This window comes from Bufo bufo, chromosome 5 (genome assembly GCF_905171765.1).
Source record: "Bufo bufo chromosome 5, aBufBuf1.1, whole genome shotgun sequence".
Classification (NCBI taxonomy): domain Eukaryota; kingdom Metazoa; phylum Chordata; class Amphibia; order Anura; family Bufonidae; genus Bufo; species Bufo bufo.
The window spans coordinates 31,735,257-31,747,467 of NC_053393.1; the positions used below are offsets into that span (position 1 = coordinate 31,735,257).

Here is a 12,211-nt window from a genome sequence, read left to right on the forward strand (position 1 = left end):
CAAACCATTACCTTAGACTGATTTTGCTTAAGGACTCCAATTCTCGTTAAAGGCAAAACCACTAAACGAAACCACTGAGAGGTTGTAATTCACTCCACAACCAGTGGGTGGCCTCACACAGACACCGACAGGATAGACATCTCATGACAGAATATTGTAAACTCATCTTTATATCTGTAAGTTATGACAGCGGTCGGTGGCCATCATCACTCCTGCCCTCCCGATGGACAGGATACTGGGATCGGACAGCTCGAATCTACTGGCATTCCCCTGCCCGGCCGCTGGAGTAGCTCTGCTCCGTCCACCTTTACACAGGTTAAAGTCGGTTTCCTGTTGTGTCCGTAGAGTGTGTATTTCTTCTGGCTCTTACAAAGGCAGAGTGTGCACAAGACAATGGTTGGCCACCGTGGGGTACTGAAGGCACCTCTGGGAAGGTGCCTGAGCAATGGCTTCCAGTTTGCTAGTTTCTGGCAAAGGTGTACAGTTTCTCGTTCGTCTGTACATGTACCAACTTCTGCCTGATTTCTGACTATGATCCTACGTTGCCTGCCCTGACCTCTGCCTGTTCTCCGTATTGGCCCTTCGCTGCCTTCCCTGACCTCTGAATGCTCTCAATGCCGGAGCTGAGTTGCCTGTCCTAACCACGGACTGTTACTGGATTGCATGTACCACGCCTGCCCTGACCTCAGCCTGTCCCTGACCGTGGTTTTTCCTGATCCTTTAGTGCTCCACATTGGTGTGTCTATCCCCGTGGAACAGAGAGACTACTCCAAGAGAAAGCGGCCTGGGAATACCCCTGAAGTGAAGTCCAGATCCTTGTACAGGGGTTCATGGGTGAAGACCAGGGGTGGTACTTACATAACACCCTAAGGAGTAGCCCCAAGCCAAATCTGCTCAAGATCCATATCAGGTAGGTAGGTAGGTATACCACTTTTTCAAAATTAAAGGACTACTGAGTCACCTTCACATATATTGCTTTCAGGTCAGGGCAGTACCCCTGGTGTGTAGAAGGACTTTCAATGGGTTCAGGAGCGCCATGGTGCAGGAAAAATTAGGAAGAGACGTAGAACCCAACTGGTGCTGTGCCCCTTTCATTTTCAGGACCCCCACCAATCATGAGGTGATGGCATACCCTAGCGATATGTCATCACTTTATAAGGTAGGAATACCCCTTTAGGATATTGTTGGCATGCCTCTTGTACAACTTCACCCAATCAGGACATCAATGTCTGCTGGGTAATGGATGCCCGATGCGGTGGAATCACAGTATGTAAATGATGTACACAGTCTATATAGGATTCTTCAGGATTAAAGTATCGAATGTCTATCCTAAGGATCGGCCATCGATCGGTGGGGGTCTCAGAGACCCCTTCCAGTCAACACCATAAAGCACCGCATCCTGTATATTGCTTACTCAAGCACAGTGGCTCCTCCGAAAAAGAAGGCCGAGCCCAATCACCAAGGAGGACAGACCCCCCATTGAAATACTGATGGCTTACGCCAAGGTTAGGCCGTGAGTTAATTCCTGGAGAACCCCTTTGAGGAGAGTTTCTAGAACATAACATATGGTTATAGTAGTTAAAATGTCTAGGAGGTTTACTGCTCAATCTTGCAGATCTTGACTCTTCCCTTATGTCTAGTCACACAAACTCTAAACCCAGCGATACACACATCACATTAATATAGGCCGAGATCGATCGAGTAGTCGGATTTCAATATGTCTGATCCTTCTGCTCTTAGCGAGATAAGCAGTTTTGTCTGCCGGCAGCTTTCTCTTCTCTCTCCGTGCAGGATACACATATGTTTCGTAGAGCCGAGTAGGCATAATATATGGAGGAGATAGGTTAAAGGGCTATTCTGGTGCCATAATTTTTTTTTAAATGGAGCAGTGGAGGCTAAAAAAAATAACAAACAGAGGGTACTCACCTTAAAAATTCCTGACTGCGGCTCAGGTCCCTGCTCTTCTCCACTTCCTCTTTTGCTTGGCCTGTCTGCTCAGCCAATCTCCACCTTCAGTGGTGACCCGCCTCCGCCTGTGATTGGCTGAGCAGGCAGGTCAAGTAATTTCAAGCCGAAATAGTGGAAGTTGAGCGGAGCAGGGACCAGAGTCGCAGCTGGGTATTGGTAAGGTGAGTACTTACTGTTTGCTGTTGCCTTCTCCAATCCCATTTATGAATATGGCTCCAGAATCCCCCATTTAACCCCCTTAAACCTATACGACTGGTGTAATGAGTGCATCGTTTGCCTTACATTTGGCCATAACATCTACACCACTGCTCAGCCATCTACTCTTGTATTGAAGCTGAACTGCCTTAACCCGTTCCGTTTTCCGGCAAAACAGAATTTGCCTAACGATGAGCTGCAAATACAATGCAAACCTGCTCTTCCAATTGCAGACAGTACCTCGACAAGAGTGGATATATTTCATTAAAGGCAAAAAAAAGCCACACCCACACTATGCTAGACACCAGTAGGGACCCATAGGGTTGGCAGCACATAGATGCAGTGACCCAGTGGTTTACTGCTAAAGATTCAATGTTCTAATGTAGTATGGTTGATTGCTAAGGATGTTAAGATGCTGTGTGCTAACTATGCATTTTCAGTGAATAGTGTGGCTGGATTATGCACTGTGTAATCTCAATAGGCTGAGAATGGGTAGGAAATGGTTAATTGCCAGTCCCAGTTGCCAGGTGGTGCTGGCCCCACTTTCCCACTTGGCTAGTGAGTTGTTGGCAAGTAGGCCAAGAGAGAAGACATGCATATAGTTGTTGCTCTGTAATCCAGCCGAGCAAAAGATGCATTTTTTTTCCAGGGAAACACCATCTCTGTGTGATTTAAAGGTGTCAGAAAAGCAACTGTGCTAAGAGCGAAGCTCTGAGGGGCAGAAGCATTACATGTTCTATGGATGGTTGAGGACAATCCTTAAGGGATAGTGTTTGGACTAAGTGAGTAAAGGTAACACGTTTTACGGCTTTGGACTTTAATGCATGTAGTTAGGTTATGTTGCTTCCTGCACTTGCAACACTACTGGAGAAGGTCTGGCCATCCGTTCTAGGACTGCATCCGCGAGGTTGGGAAGTGCAGATATATTAAGAAAGGACTTGCAGCCTTTGGTTATGGGAAGATTTTGTTGTATTGTAGAGGAGGGAGATAATCATATTGCTAACCCACCATACAACACTTTTTTGGAACATCATGTCCAGTTATATACTTGAGACTGTGCCTACTACTTATAATACCAATCATCTCCAAGTCATGAGAATGTTTGCTATAATCACCTGGTCTGGTCATTGCCTCCTATCATCTACCAGCCTGGCCCTGCACATCTGTTACACCCTTCTACCCCAGCCTCCACCAGGCAGGAGGCCCCAAAATCCAGGTAAGGAAGGGTTTCCACCACCCATCCACTCACTGCACCACGCAGCCTAGGGGAGTGGCAGAAGCAGGGTCGGCCACCATGAGGACTACCACCACCTCAAAGATTCTGCCGCCACTCTGATCCTCTCCATCACCACCACCATTCTTCCCCAGTGCGCTGCACAGACACATATAGGAGACACGCCATCTTGTGACAGAGTATCGCAAAAACATTTTTTTTTAAAGGATAGTCCTCTTGGACCTTGCATATCAGGACATGTCCAGCGAAGAGGAAAGGTAAGGAAATTACACATCTATAGGTGGGTACTGCAGCATCAGCCCCATTTACCAAACACATTCTGCTGACAGGTGTGGGACTCCTTCTGGAAGAAGAGGCATGTTTTTCTGATCCTGCCAAGCCCTTTCAAACCTTCCACTTGGGGGTGGCACATCTGGTGGATGTTCCATCAATATCTATGAAGGCAATCCGCTATAAAGTGTAGCTCTGGTGATGTTGACCATCGTGCCACCTCTTAGAAGTTTGACAACGACGGCTGGAGACACAGGTGGGTCTCCTGCCTAGACAACTGAATGAAGCCTATTTTCGGCAGTCCCCATAGAAATAATGGAAAGCGCACCGTGCAAGGGCGTTCACGCTGGAGAAAGCAGAGCCAGCACTCATCTATTTTCGGCAGTCCACAGAAATGACAGGAGGGTGGCCGCGCTTGGGCTGCTGCTCTCCTTTTAGTTTGGTGGTCCCATTCTGGAGATAGGTGTGGGTCCCAGAGGTGGGACCTGCACCTATCTGACACTGGTTGCATATTCTTGCGATTTGCCACCAATGGCTCAGAAGAGACAACCTTTTAACTAAATGCAGCAGAATTCGGGTCAATTTGCACCAAAACATTGTGTACGTGCCTTGTGCCACATATCTTATTCTGCTTTAGGGTCCATTCACACGTCCGCAACTTTGGTCCGGATCCGTTCCGCAATTCCAGTCCTTGAGGTGGGACCAGCACCTATCTTGTGAACAGGGGGTCCAGCTGCTGTGAATGGAGTGGTAGCTGTGCATGTGCTGCTCTCCATTCACAAATAATGAGCATGCTCTCTCCATTTACAGATAAAAGAGCCTCTTTTTAGATGGATGCAGGGGTTAAAAATGTTTCACTCAATTATTTCTGAATATACCTTTAATGCAGTTAGGGCATCATTTTTTGATCCACTGCATAGAATAAAAAAAAAAGTAAAGGAAAATTCTGCCTACCTGCAGCCACCACTAGAGGGAGCTTTGGTGCTTCCTGCATACTGAATTACTATTGAGCCTCAGCTCCCCCTAGTGGTGACTACAGACTTTTATCAATGTATGGTTTACACAGGAGATCACTGGTATAAAAGGAGGAGATTCACTTTAAAGCAGGGATGCTCAACCTCCGGCCCTCCAGCTGTTGCAAAACTACAACTCCCAGCATGCATTAATAGCTGTAGGCTGTCCAGGCATACTGGGAGTTGTATGTCGGACTCCCGCCAATCAGATACGGATGATAGGTTATTAGTATTAAAATCTCTGGAAAAAAAACGTTAACTCTTTAATGGGTTTCTACTCTGAAAAGTCCACTTTATTAGAAGGGTCCCTGTGAGCCCATCGGGGGGGGGGGGGGTAAGATACCATCAATCCGTGCTCATCATATGTCAAGAAGTGTTGAATTTTCCTGAAGCGCCTCCACAGGAGGAATGATGTATTACACAGTTCTCACAGAAATTCTAGAGCTTTCCCTCTGTGGCACAGATCTACCGAGAAATAGTTTGCAGCTCTTCTATCTTACTCGTCTTATACCATATATTGGCCCTAATCTGCTCGTCACCAAACCAAGACCATAATGCATTGCATCAATGAGATGGGTAGCAGAGTTGAGTTTGTCAGCCAACTGATACCAAATTGTTCTCTCACCCAGAAGCCGCAGGTAAATCCGACTAACGAGTTGCCTTTGTGTAGAAGAGAAACAGTAAATGGCAGACTCAGCTCTGCTACATCTGTGACGTAGTCTTACTGCACTCACATTAGTTAAACCAGCCACATCGCAAAGTGCCTGAACCGGCCGCTCCGGACCGATTGTGTGGTTTAATGGCCGCTAGAAGCAGGTTTTATCTTTCTACACATGAGATCTCGGGGGAGTGCAGAATCTGGCAGCGCAGTGGAGAGGACTGAGTGCGGAGGGCGAGGACAGGGAGGGCGAGGGCAGGGAGGGCGAGCGAGGACAGCGAGGGCGAGGGCAGGGAGGGCGAGGGCAGGGAGGGCGAGGGCAGGGAGGGCGAGGGCGAGGGCAGGGAGGGCGAGGGCAGGGAGGGCGAGGGCAGGGAGGGCGTACGGTACTGTACGCGGTTCTTATGGGTCTCTTTCTGCAGAACCAGACTACAAAGGGTACGATTGTAGTCTGGAACCATGACGACGCACAGGTGTGCATGGGAGCTGCATACGTAAGTCATGAGATTGCTTCGCTTCACTGTTCTCGGCTTCTCGTTGGTCAAGTCCATGCAAGGAGTTAATTTCTGGTGGGAATAATTACTATGAGGTTTTATGAAAGTCTGATAAGTGGGTGCCCCTACCTGTCAGCGTGGGGGTCTCTGACCCCATTGATACGGAAGATCCACCACTCACAGTCCGCAACTGATTGAGCAGAGATTCCCAGTCTACACCTGGAGTTGGCCCAGTTGAACTTACATTAAGGGTCCATTCACACGTCCGTAGAATCCGGACCTATTCATTCTCTATGGGCCCGGAAGTGATGCGGACAGCACACAGTGTGCTGTCCGCATCCGCATTTCCGGAGCGCGGCCCCGATCTTCCGGTCCGCGGCTCCCGAAAAAAATAGAACATGTTGCCAAGAATAGGCAGTTCTATTGGGGGTGCCGGCCGGGTGTATTGCGGATCCGCAATACACTACGGACGTAGTGAATGGACCCTAAGTTGGGGTCCCTTCACGTGAAAGCAAGAGGGGTACTCACGTGTTTTTCGGAGCATAAAATGCACCAAAATCTACGAAAAACATATAGAAAAGCCCAACCGTGCTTTCTCCAGCGACTTACGAAATTCCCATAACCATTGGTGTGTTGGCCGCCACCGCGTTAAAGGGGTCGTCTCACTTCTACGTATACCTGTAGAGAACGTTAATACAAGGCACTTTACTAATGTGTTGTGATTCTCCATGTTGCTTCCTTTGCTGGCTTGGATTCATTTTCCCATCACATTAGACACTGCTCGTTTCCATGGTTACGACCACCCTGCAATCCAGCAGCGGTGGTCGTGCTTGCAGACACAGTAGGAAAAAAAGCACCAGCCTATTTGAGGTCCCACGGCGGTCCCGGCCACCAGAGAGACTGGAGCTTTTTCCTATAGTGTCGTTGTAAGCGCGACCACCGCTGCTGGATTGCAGGGTGGTCGTAACCATAAAATGTGAAGGAGTAAAATGAATCCAGCCAGCAAAGGAAACAACATGGAGAATCACCACACATTAGTAAGCGCCTCGTAGTAACTTTTTTGACATGCTAAATGCTATTTGCTGAAGTGAGAGGACCCCTTTAAGCCGGTGGCCACCTTGGGAGGGGTCTCGTAGATAATATCAGACACGTACGGCTTGTCTTATGGAAAACCCCTCGAAGTGAAGCTAAACAGACCACGAATTAGAAGGATGAGATGATGTGCGGTGGAGGAAGGCGAGCGATAGAATAATATCAGGAAGCTGCAAACCCCCGATTCCCCGCGCAGGGAGGAGAGCGCCGCCGTGTGAATTATGCAACAGATTCCAATTTAGCCTTTCCAACGTGTGATAAACTGGTCTTGATGGGAACGTCAGGGGAGACACCAGGCAGACAGAAGGAAAATACAACGCGGCAGATTTGGACGCCTGAATCGCGCATCTCGTACGGGGTTCGGGACGTGCCAAGAACGCAGAAAGAATATATGGAGGGGCTGCTCTCGACTGGCAAGTGGCGCTTCATTTGCATAGTTAAAATCCCTCCATCTGTGGTACTGTAAAGCGTCGACAAATACCGCGAACTAACGGCGTCGCCATAAAACGCGCCGGAGGGGATAGAGAATAGTAAAACGGCAAAATGCTGCTGGATGGATAATGGTTCTGTGGGGCGGAAGACAAGGATAACAACCACTGCATAGATGTAGCAGTGCCGAGTTTGTCATTGGACTCATTGGAGCTGCTCTCTCTCTGTGACCAGTTTATAAGATGTTTGAGCTGTGCAGTACCAGATGACAAACTCAGCTCCACTACTTCTGATGAATGGAGCAGGTTTGTGTTCTACCAGATGACAAACTCAGCTCCACTACCTCTGATGAATGAGCAGGTTTGTGTTCTACCAGATGACAAACTCAGCTCCACTACCTCTGATGAATGGAGCAGATATGTGGTCTACCAGATGACAAACTCAGCTCTGCTACCATCTGATGAATGGAGAAGGCTTGTGTTCTACCAGATGACAAACTCAGCTCCACTACCTCTGATGAATGTAGCAGTTTAGTGTTCTACCAGATGACCAAACTCAGCTCCACTACCTCTGATGAATGGAGGAGGTTTGTGTTCTACCAGATGACAACTCAGCCCACTACATCTGATGAATGGAGAAGGCTTGTGTTCTACCAGATGACAAACTCAGCTCCACTACCTCTGATGAATGGAACAGGTTTGTGTTCTACCAGATGACAAACTCAGCTCCACTACCTCTGATAAATGTAGCAGGCTTGTTTTCTACCAGATGACAAACTCAGCTCCACTACCTCTGATAAATGTAGCAGGCTTGTTTTCTACCAGATGACAAACTCAGCTCCACTACCTCTGATAAATGTAGCAGGGCTTGTGTTCTAACAGATGACAAACTCAGCTCCACTACCTCTGATAAATGTAGCAGGTGGTTTGTGTTCTACCAGATGACAAACTCAGCTCCACTTCCTCTGATGAATGGAGCAGGTTTGTGTTCTACCAGATGACAACTCAGCTCCACTACCTCTGATGAATGTAGCAGATTTGTGTTCTACCAGATGACAACTCAGCTCCACTACCTCTGATGAATGTAGCAGGTTTGTGTTCTACCAGATGACAAACTCAGCTCCACTACCTCTGACTAATGTAGCAGATTTGTGTTCTACCAGATGACAAACTCAGCTCCACTACCTCTGATGAATGTAGCAGGCTTGTTTTCTTTTTACAAATTGCAAACTCAGCCCTGCTACATCTGACTTATGTGGATCTAAGGAAACAAGTGGAGCTTAAAGTTGCTAGAAAAAAATACATAATACGATAACCAACTCACTATACGAACCATGTATAGTGAGAAGACACCAAGTATGGCGAGGAGGCACCAAGTATGGCGAGGAGGCACCAAGTATGGCGAGGAGGCACCAAGTATGGCGAGGAGGCACCAAGTATGGCGAGGAGGCACCAAGTATGGCGAGGAGGCACCAAGTATGGCGAGGAGGCACCACGTATGGCGAGGAGGCACCAAAGTATGGCGAGGAGGCACCAAGTATGCGAGGAGGCACCAAGTATGGCGAGAGGCACCTAGTAGGCGAGGAGGCACCAAGTATGGCGAGGAGGCACCAAGTATGGCGAGGAGGCACCAAGTATGGCGAGGAGGCACCAAGTATGGCGAGGAGGCACCATGCATTTTGACATAATAGAGCAGTTTTATTAGATACATGGTATCAGAGCATCAGAAGAAACTTCCTACTGCATCTCGGAGAAGCGCCCTAGTACCAAGATAGGCCTGGATACTCACTAAGTCTTACATTTAAAGGGTCATTGATATGGACAGTAGCAGAGCCAGTGTCGGATCATTGTGATGATCTGGTCTTTGTGCAGTGAATGTGGTCTGCCTTAGAACTGTAGAATAACCAGAAACAGAGACCCTGACAATGTCTGCTCTGCTGCATCCTATGCGCCCACACCAGAGGACAGGAATCACTGAGGGATTTTACTATTAGGGGAAACAGCAAACAGCCCAGAGATGTCACAGCAGTAAGACGAGGGGGCAGCGGTCAGCCAGAGGGCCATTCCTGATAAATCACCCCCTCTGCCGCACAGCGCAGACTAATGAGACAAACCGCAGCCTGAAGAACACAACAGCCCAACAAGAGACCCCTATTGAGAGTGTCTAAGAGAGGAAGCCCTGAGACCTCCACCCCCCCAGAGAGGACAGGACTACTACCAGCAGCAGATTGCCATGATGTCATGATCTCACCTAGACATGCAAGCCTCCCAGACCCCACCTGGTGTAGGAATAGAACCAGGAGGAGAAGTCACATGGGAGGGGGTCCAAAATTTGCAGCATAAGGTTTAATTGAAACTGTATGCAATAATGAATATAACTGGGGGAGGGGGGGGGGTAAAGAAAGCAAAGGAAAGAGGCAGGAAAGCAAAAGGAAGAGGCTGAAGACTAGAACTGGAAGGAGGCAGGAAAGCACAGCAAAGGGGGTGAAGACTAGAACTGGAGGGGGGCAGGAAAGCAAAGAGACAAAATATAAGGTGGGTGAAGTAAGAAATTAGGAAGAGGATGAAGACTAGAACTGGAGGGGGGCAGGAAAGCAAAGGCAAGGGGGTAAAGACTAGAACTGGAGAGGGGCAGGAAAGCAAAGGCAAGGGGGTAAAGACTAGAACTGGAGAGGGGCAGGAAAGCAAAGGCAAGGGGGTAAAGACTAGAACTGGAGAGGGGCAGGAAAGCAAAGGCAAGGGGGTAAAGACTAGAACTGGAGGGGGGCAGGAAAGCAAAGACAAGGGGGTAAAGACTAGAACTGGAGGGGGCAGGAAAGCAAAGGGAAGGGGGTAAAGACTAGAATTGGAGGGGGGGGCAGGAAAGCAAAGGCAAGGGGGTAAAGACTAGAATTGGAGGGGGCAGGAAAGCAAAGGGAAGGGGGTAAAGACTAGAATTGGAGGGGGGCAGGAAAGCAAAGACCGGGGGTAAAGACTAGAACTGGAGGGGGGTAGGAAAGCAAAGACAAGGGGGTAAAGACTAGAACTGGAGGGGGGCAGGAAAGCAAAGACAAGGGGGTAAAGACTAGAACTGGAGGGGGGCAGGAAAGCAAAGACAAGGGGGTAAAGACTAGAACTGGAGGGGGGCAGGAAAGCAAAGACAAGGGGGTAAAGACTAGAATTGGAGGGGGGCAGGAAAGCAAAGGCAAGGGGGTAAAGACTAGAACTGGAGGGGGGCAGGAAAGCAAAGACAAGGGGGTAAAGACTAGAACTGGAGGGGGCAGGAAAGCAAAGGGAAGGGGGTAAAGACTAGAATTGGAGGGGGGCAGGAAAGCAAAGACCGGGGGTAAAGACTAGAACTGGAGGGGGGCAGGAAAGCAAAGACAAGGGGGTAAAGACTAGAACTGGAGGGGGGCAGGAAAGCAAAGACAAGGGGGTAAAGACTAGAACTGGAGGGGGCAGGAAAGCAAAGGGAAGGGGGTAAAGACTAGAATTGGAGGGGGGCAGGAAAGCAAAGACCAGGGGGTAAAGACTAGAACTGGAGGGGGGCAGGAAAGCAAAGACCAGGGGGTAAAGACTAGAACTGGAGGAGGGCAGGAAAGCAAAGACAAGGGGGTAAAGACTAGAACTGGAGGGGGGGCAGGAAAGCAAAGACAAGGGGGTAAAGACTAGAACTGGAGGGGTGGGGCAGGAAAGCAAAGACAAGGGGGTAAAGACTAGAACTGGAGGGGGGGGGGGCAGGAAAGCAAAGGGAAGGGGGTAAAGACTAGAAGTGGAGAGGGCAGGAAAGCAAAAGGACAAAACATAACTGGGAGGGAGGGGGAGGGAGGCAGAAAAGCAAAGGGAAGGGGTTAACCATGAGAATATATGACCCCCATATTCTACCATGGGGGGGGGGGGGGCATTCTCCAGAGAAGTGCCCCCGGACACCACACTCACCCCCAGCCACAAGGTTACACACTTTATTCTCCAGGACAAGGTGCATTTAGGGCATCTGGGTAGATCCCAGGGGATGCAGAAGACCCCCGACACCTGACCATAGAGACCCCTCCTGCCAGTGACCCTGGGGTCGCCATGATGAACCTTCAGCCCACCCCACCCTCCCGACACTGACCCCTCGGTGGTCCATGCACGGGTGGTCTCCTCACCTTCAGTCACCATCCTAAGCGCGTGAGTAAAAGCAGGGTCCAGCGCGTCCTTCTCAGCCAAGAGTTGGGGCAGATACTTCTCCATTCCAAGCAAAGAGAGCCAACGAGAAAAGTCCGGGCACCACTGTGTGAACAGGAGGCTGCAGGAAGACGCACTGTCGCAAGAACTACTACCCCCAACCGGAGACTGGACGGTCATAGAGGGGCGGAGGGATACACTGACAATCCACAACCTCCGCTGTCTCCTCCTGACGGGCACTGTGCACAGCGACCGCTGCCGCTCTCTATAAACACTCGGCTGCGTCCGCCGTCCCGGGCCCCGCCCACAGGGCGGGCACCTGACAGATCTCTCCGCCTTCAGCCCCGTCTACAGCAGTAAGCGCCTCTTATTGGCGGAGGAATACAATGTGCATAGATAGTTGTATCCTTCCGCCAGTCGCTGTCCATAGTGCTGCAGGAGCTCAGGTAACAACCGGGATGGAAAAAAAAACGCAGCAAAATCGCAGTTATGATGGGAAAAGAATGCTGAACCTCTGGTCATTGTCCATGGTGCAAAACCTCTGGTCACTGTCTATAGTGCTGAACCTCTGGTCATTGTCCATGGTGTAAACCTCTGGTCACTCTCCGTGGTGTAAACCTCTGGTCACTGTCCGTGGTGTAAACCTCTGGTCACTGTCCGTGGTGCTGAATCTCTGGTCACTCACTGTCCATGGTGCTGAACCTTTGGTCACA

At 49.5% G+C, this 12,211-nt stretch overlaps 1 protein-coding gene across 3 annotated transcripts in view; it reads right to left on the reverse strand.

Annotated features, from left to right (window-relative positions):
* Positions 1-11,717, reverse strand: part of KHDRBS3 (KH RNA binding domain containing, signal transduction associated 3) — a 100,709-nt gene extending 88,992 nt beyond the window's left edge. For all 3 annotated transcript variants that reach the window (XR_005779025.1, XM_040432323.1, XM_040432322.1), the window contains exon 1: positions 11,480-11,717. Coding sequence is in view for 2 of the 3 variants with exons in the window: in XM_040432323.1 (XP_040288257.1) it covers positions 11,480-11,678 (199 nt within the window). In the remaining variant the exon portion in view is untranslated. The remainder of the gene's footprint in view (positions 1-11,479) is intronic.
* Between the last annotated feature and the right edge of the window lie 494 nt (positions 11,718-12,211).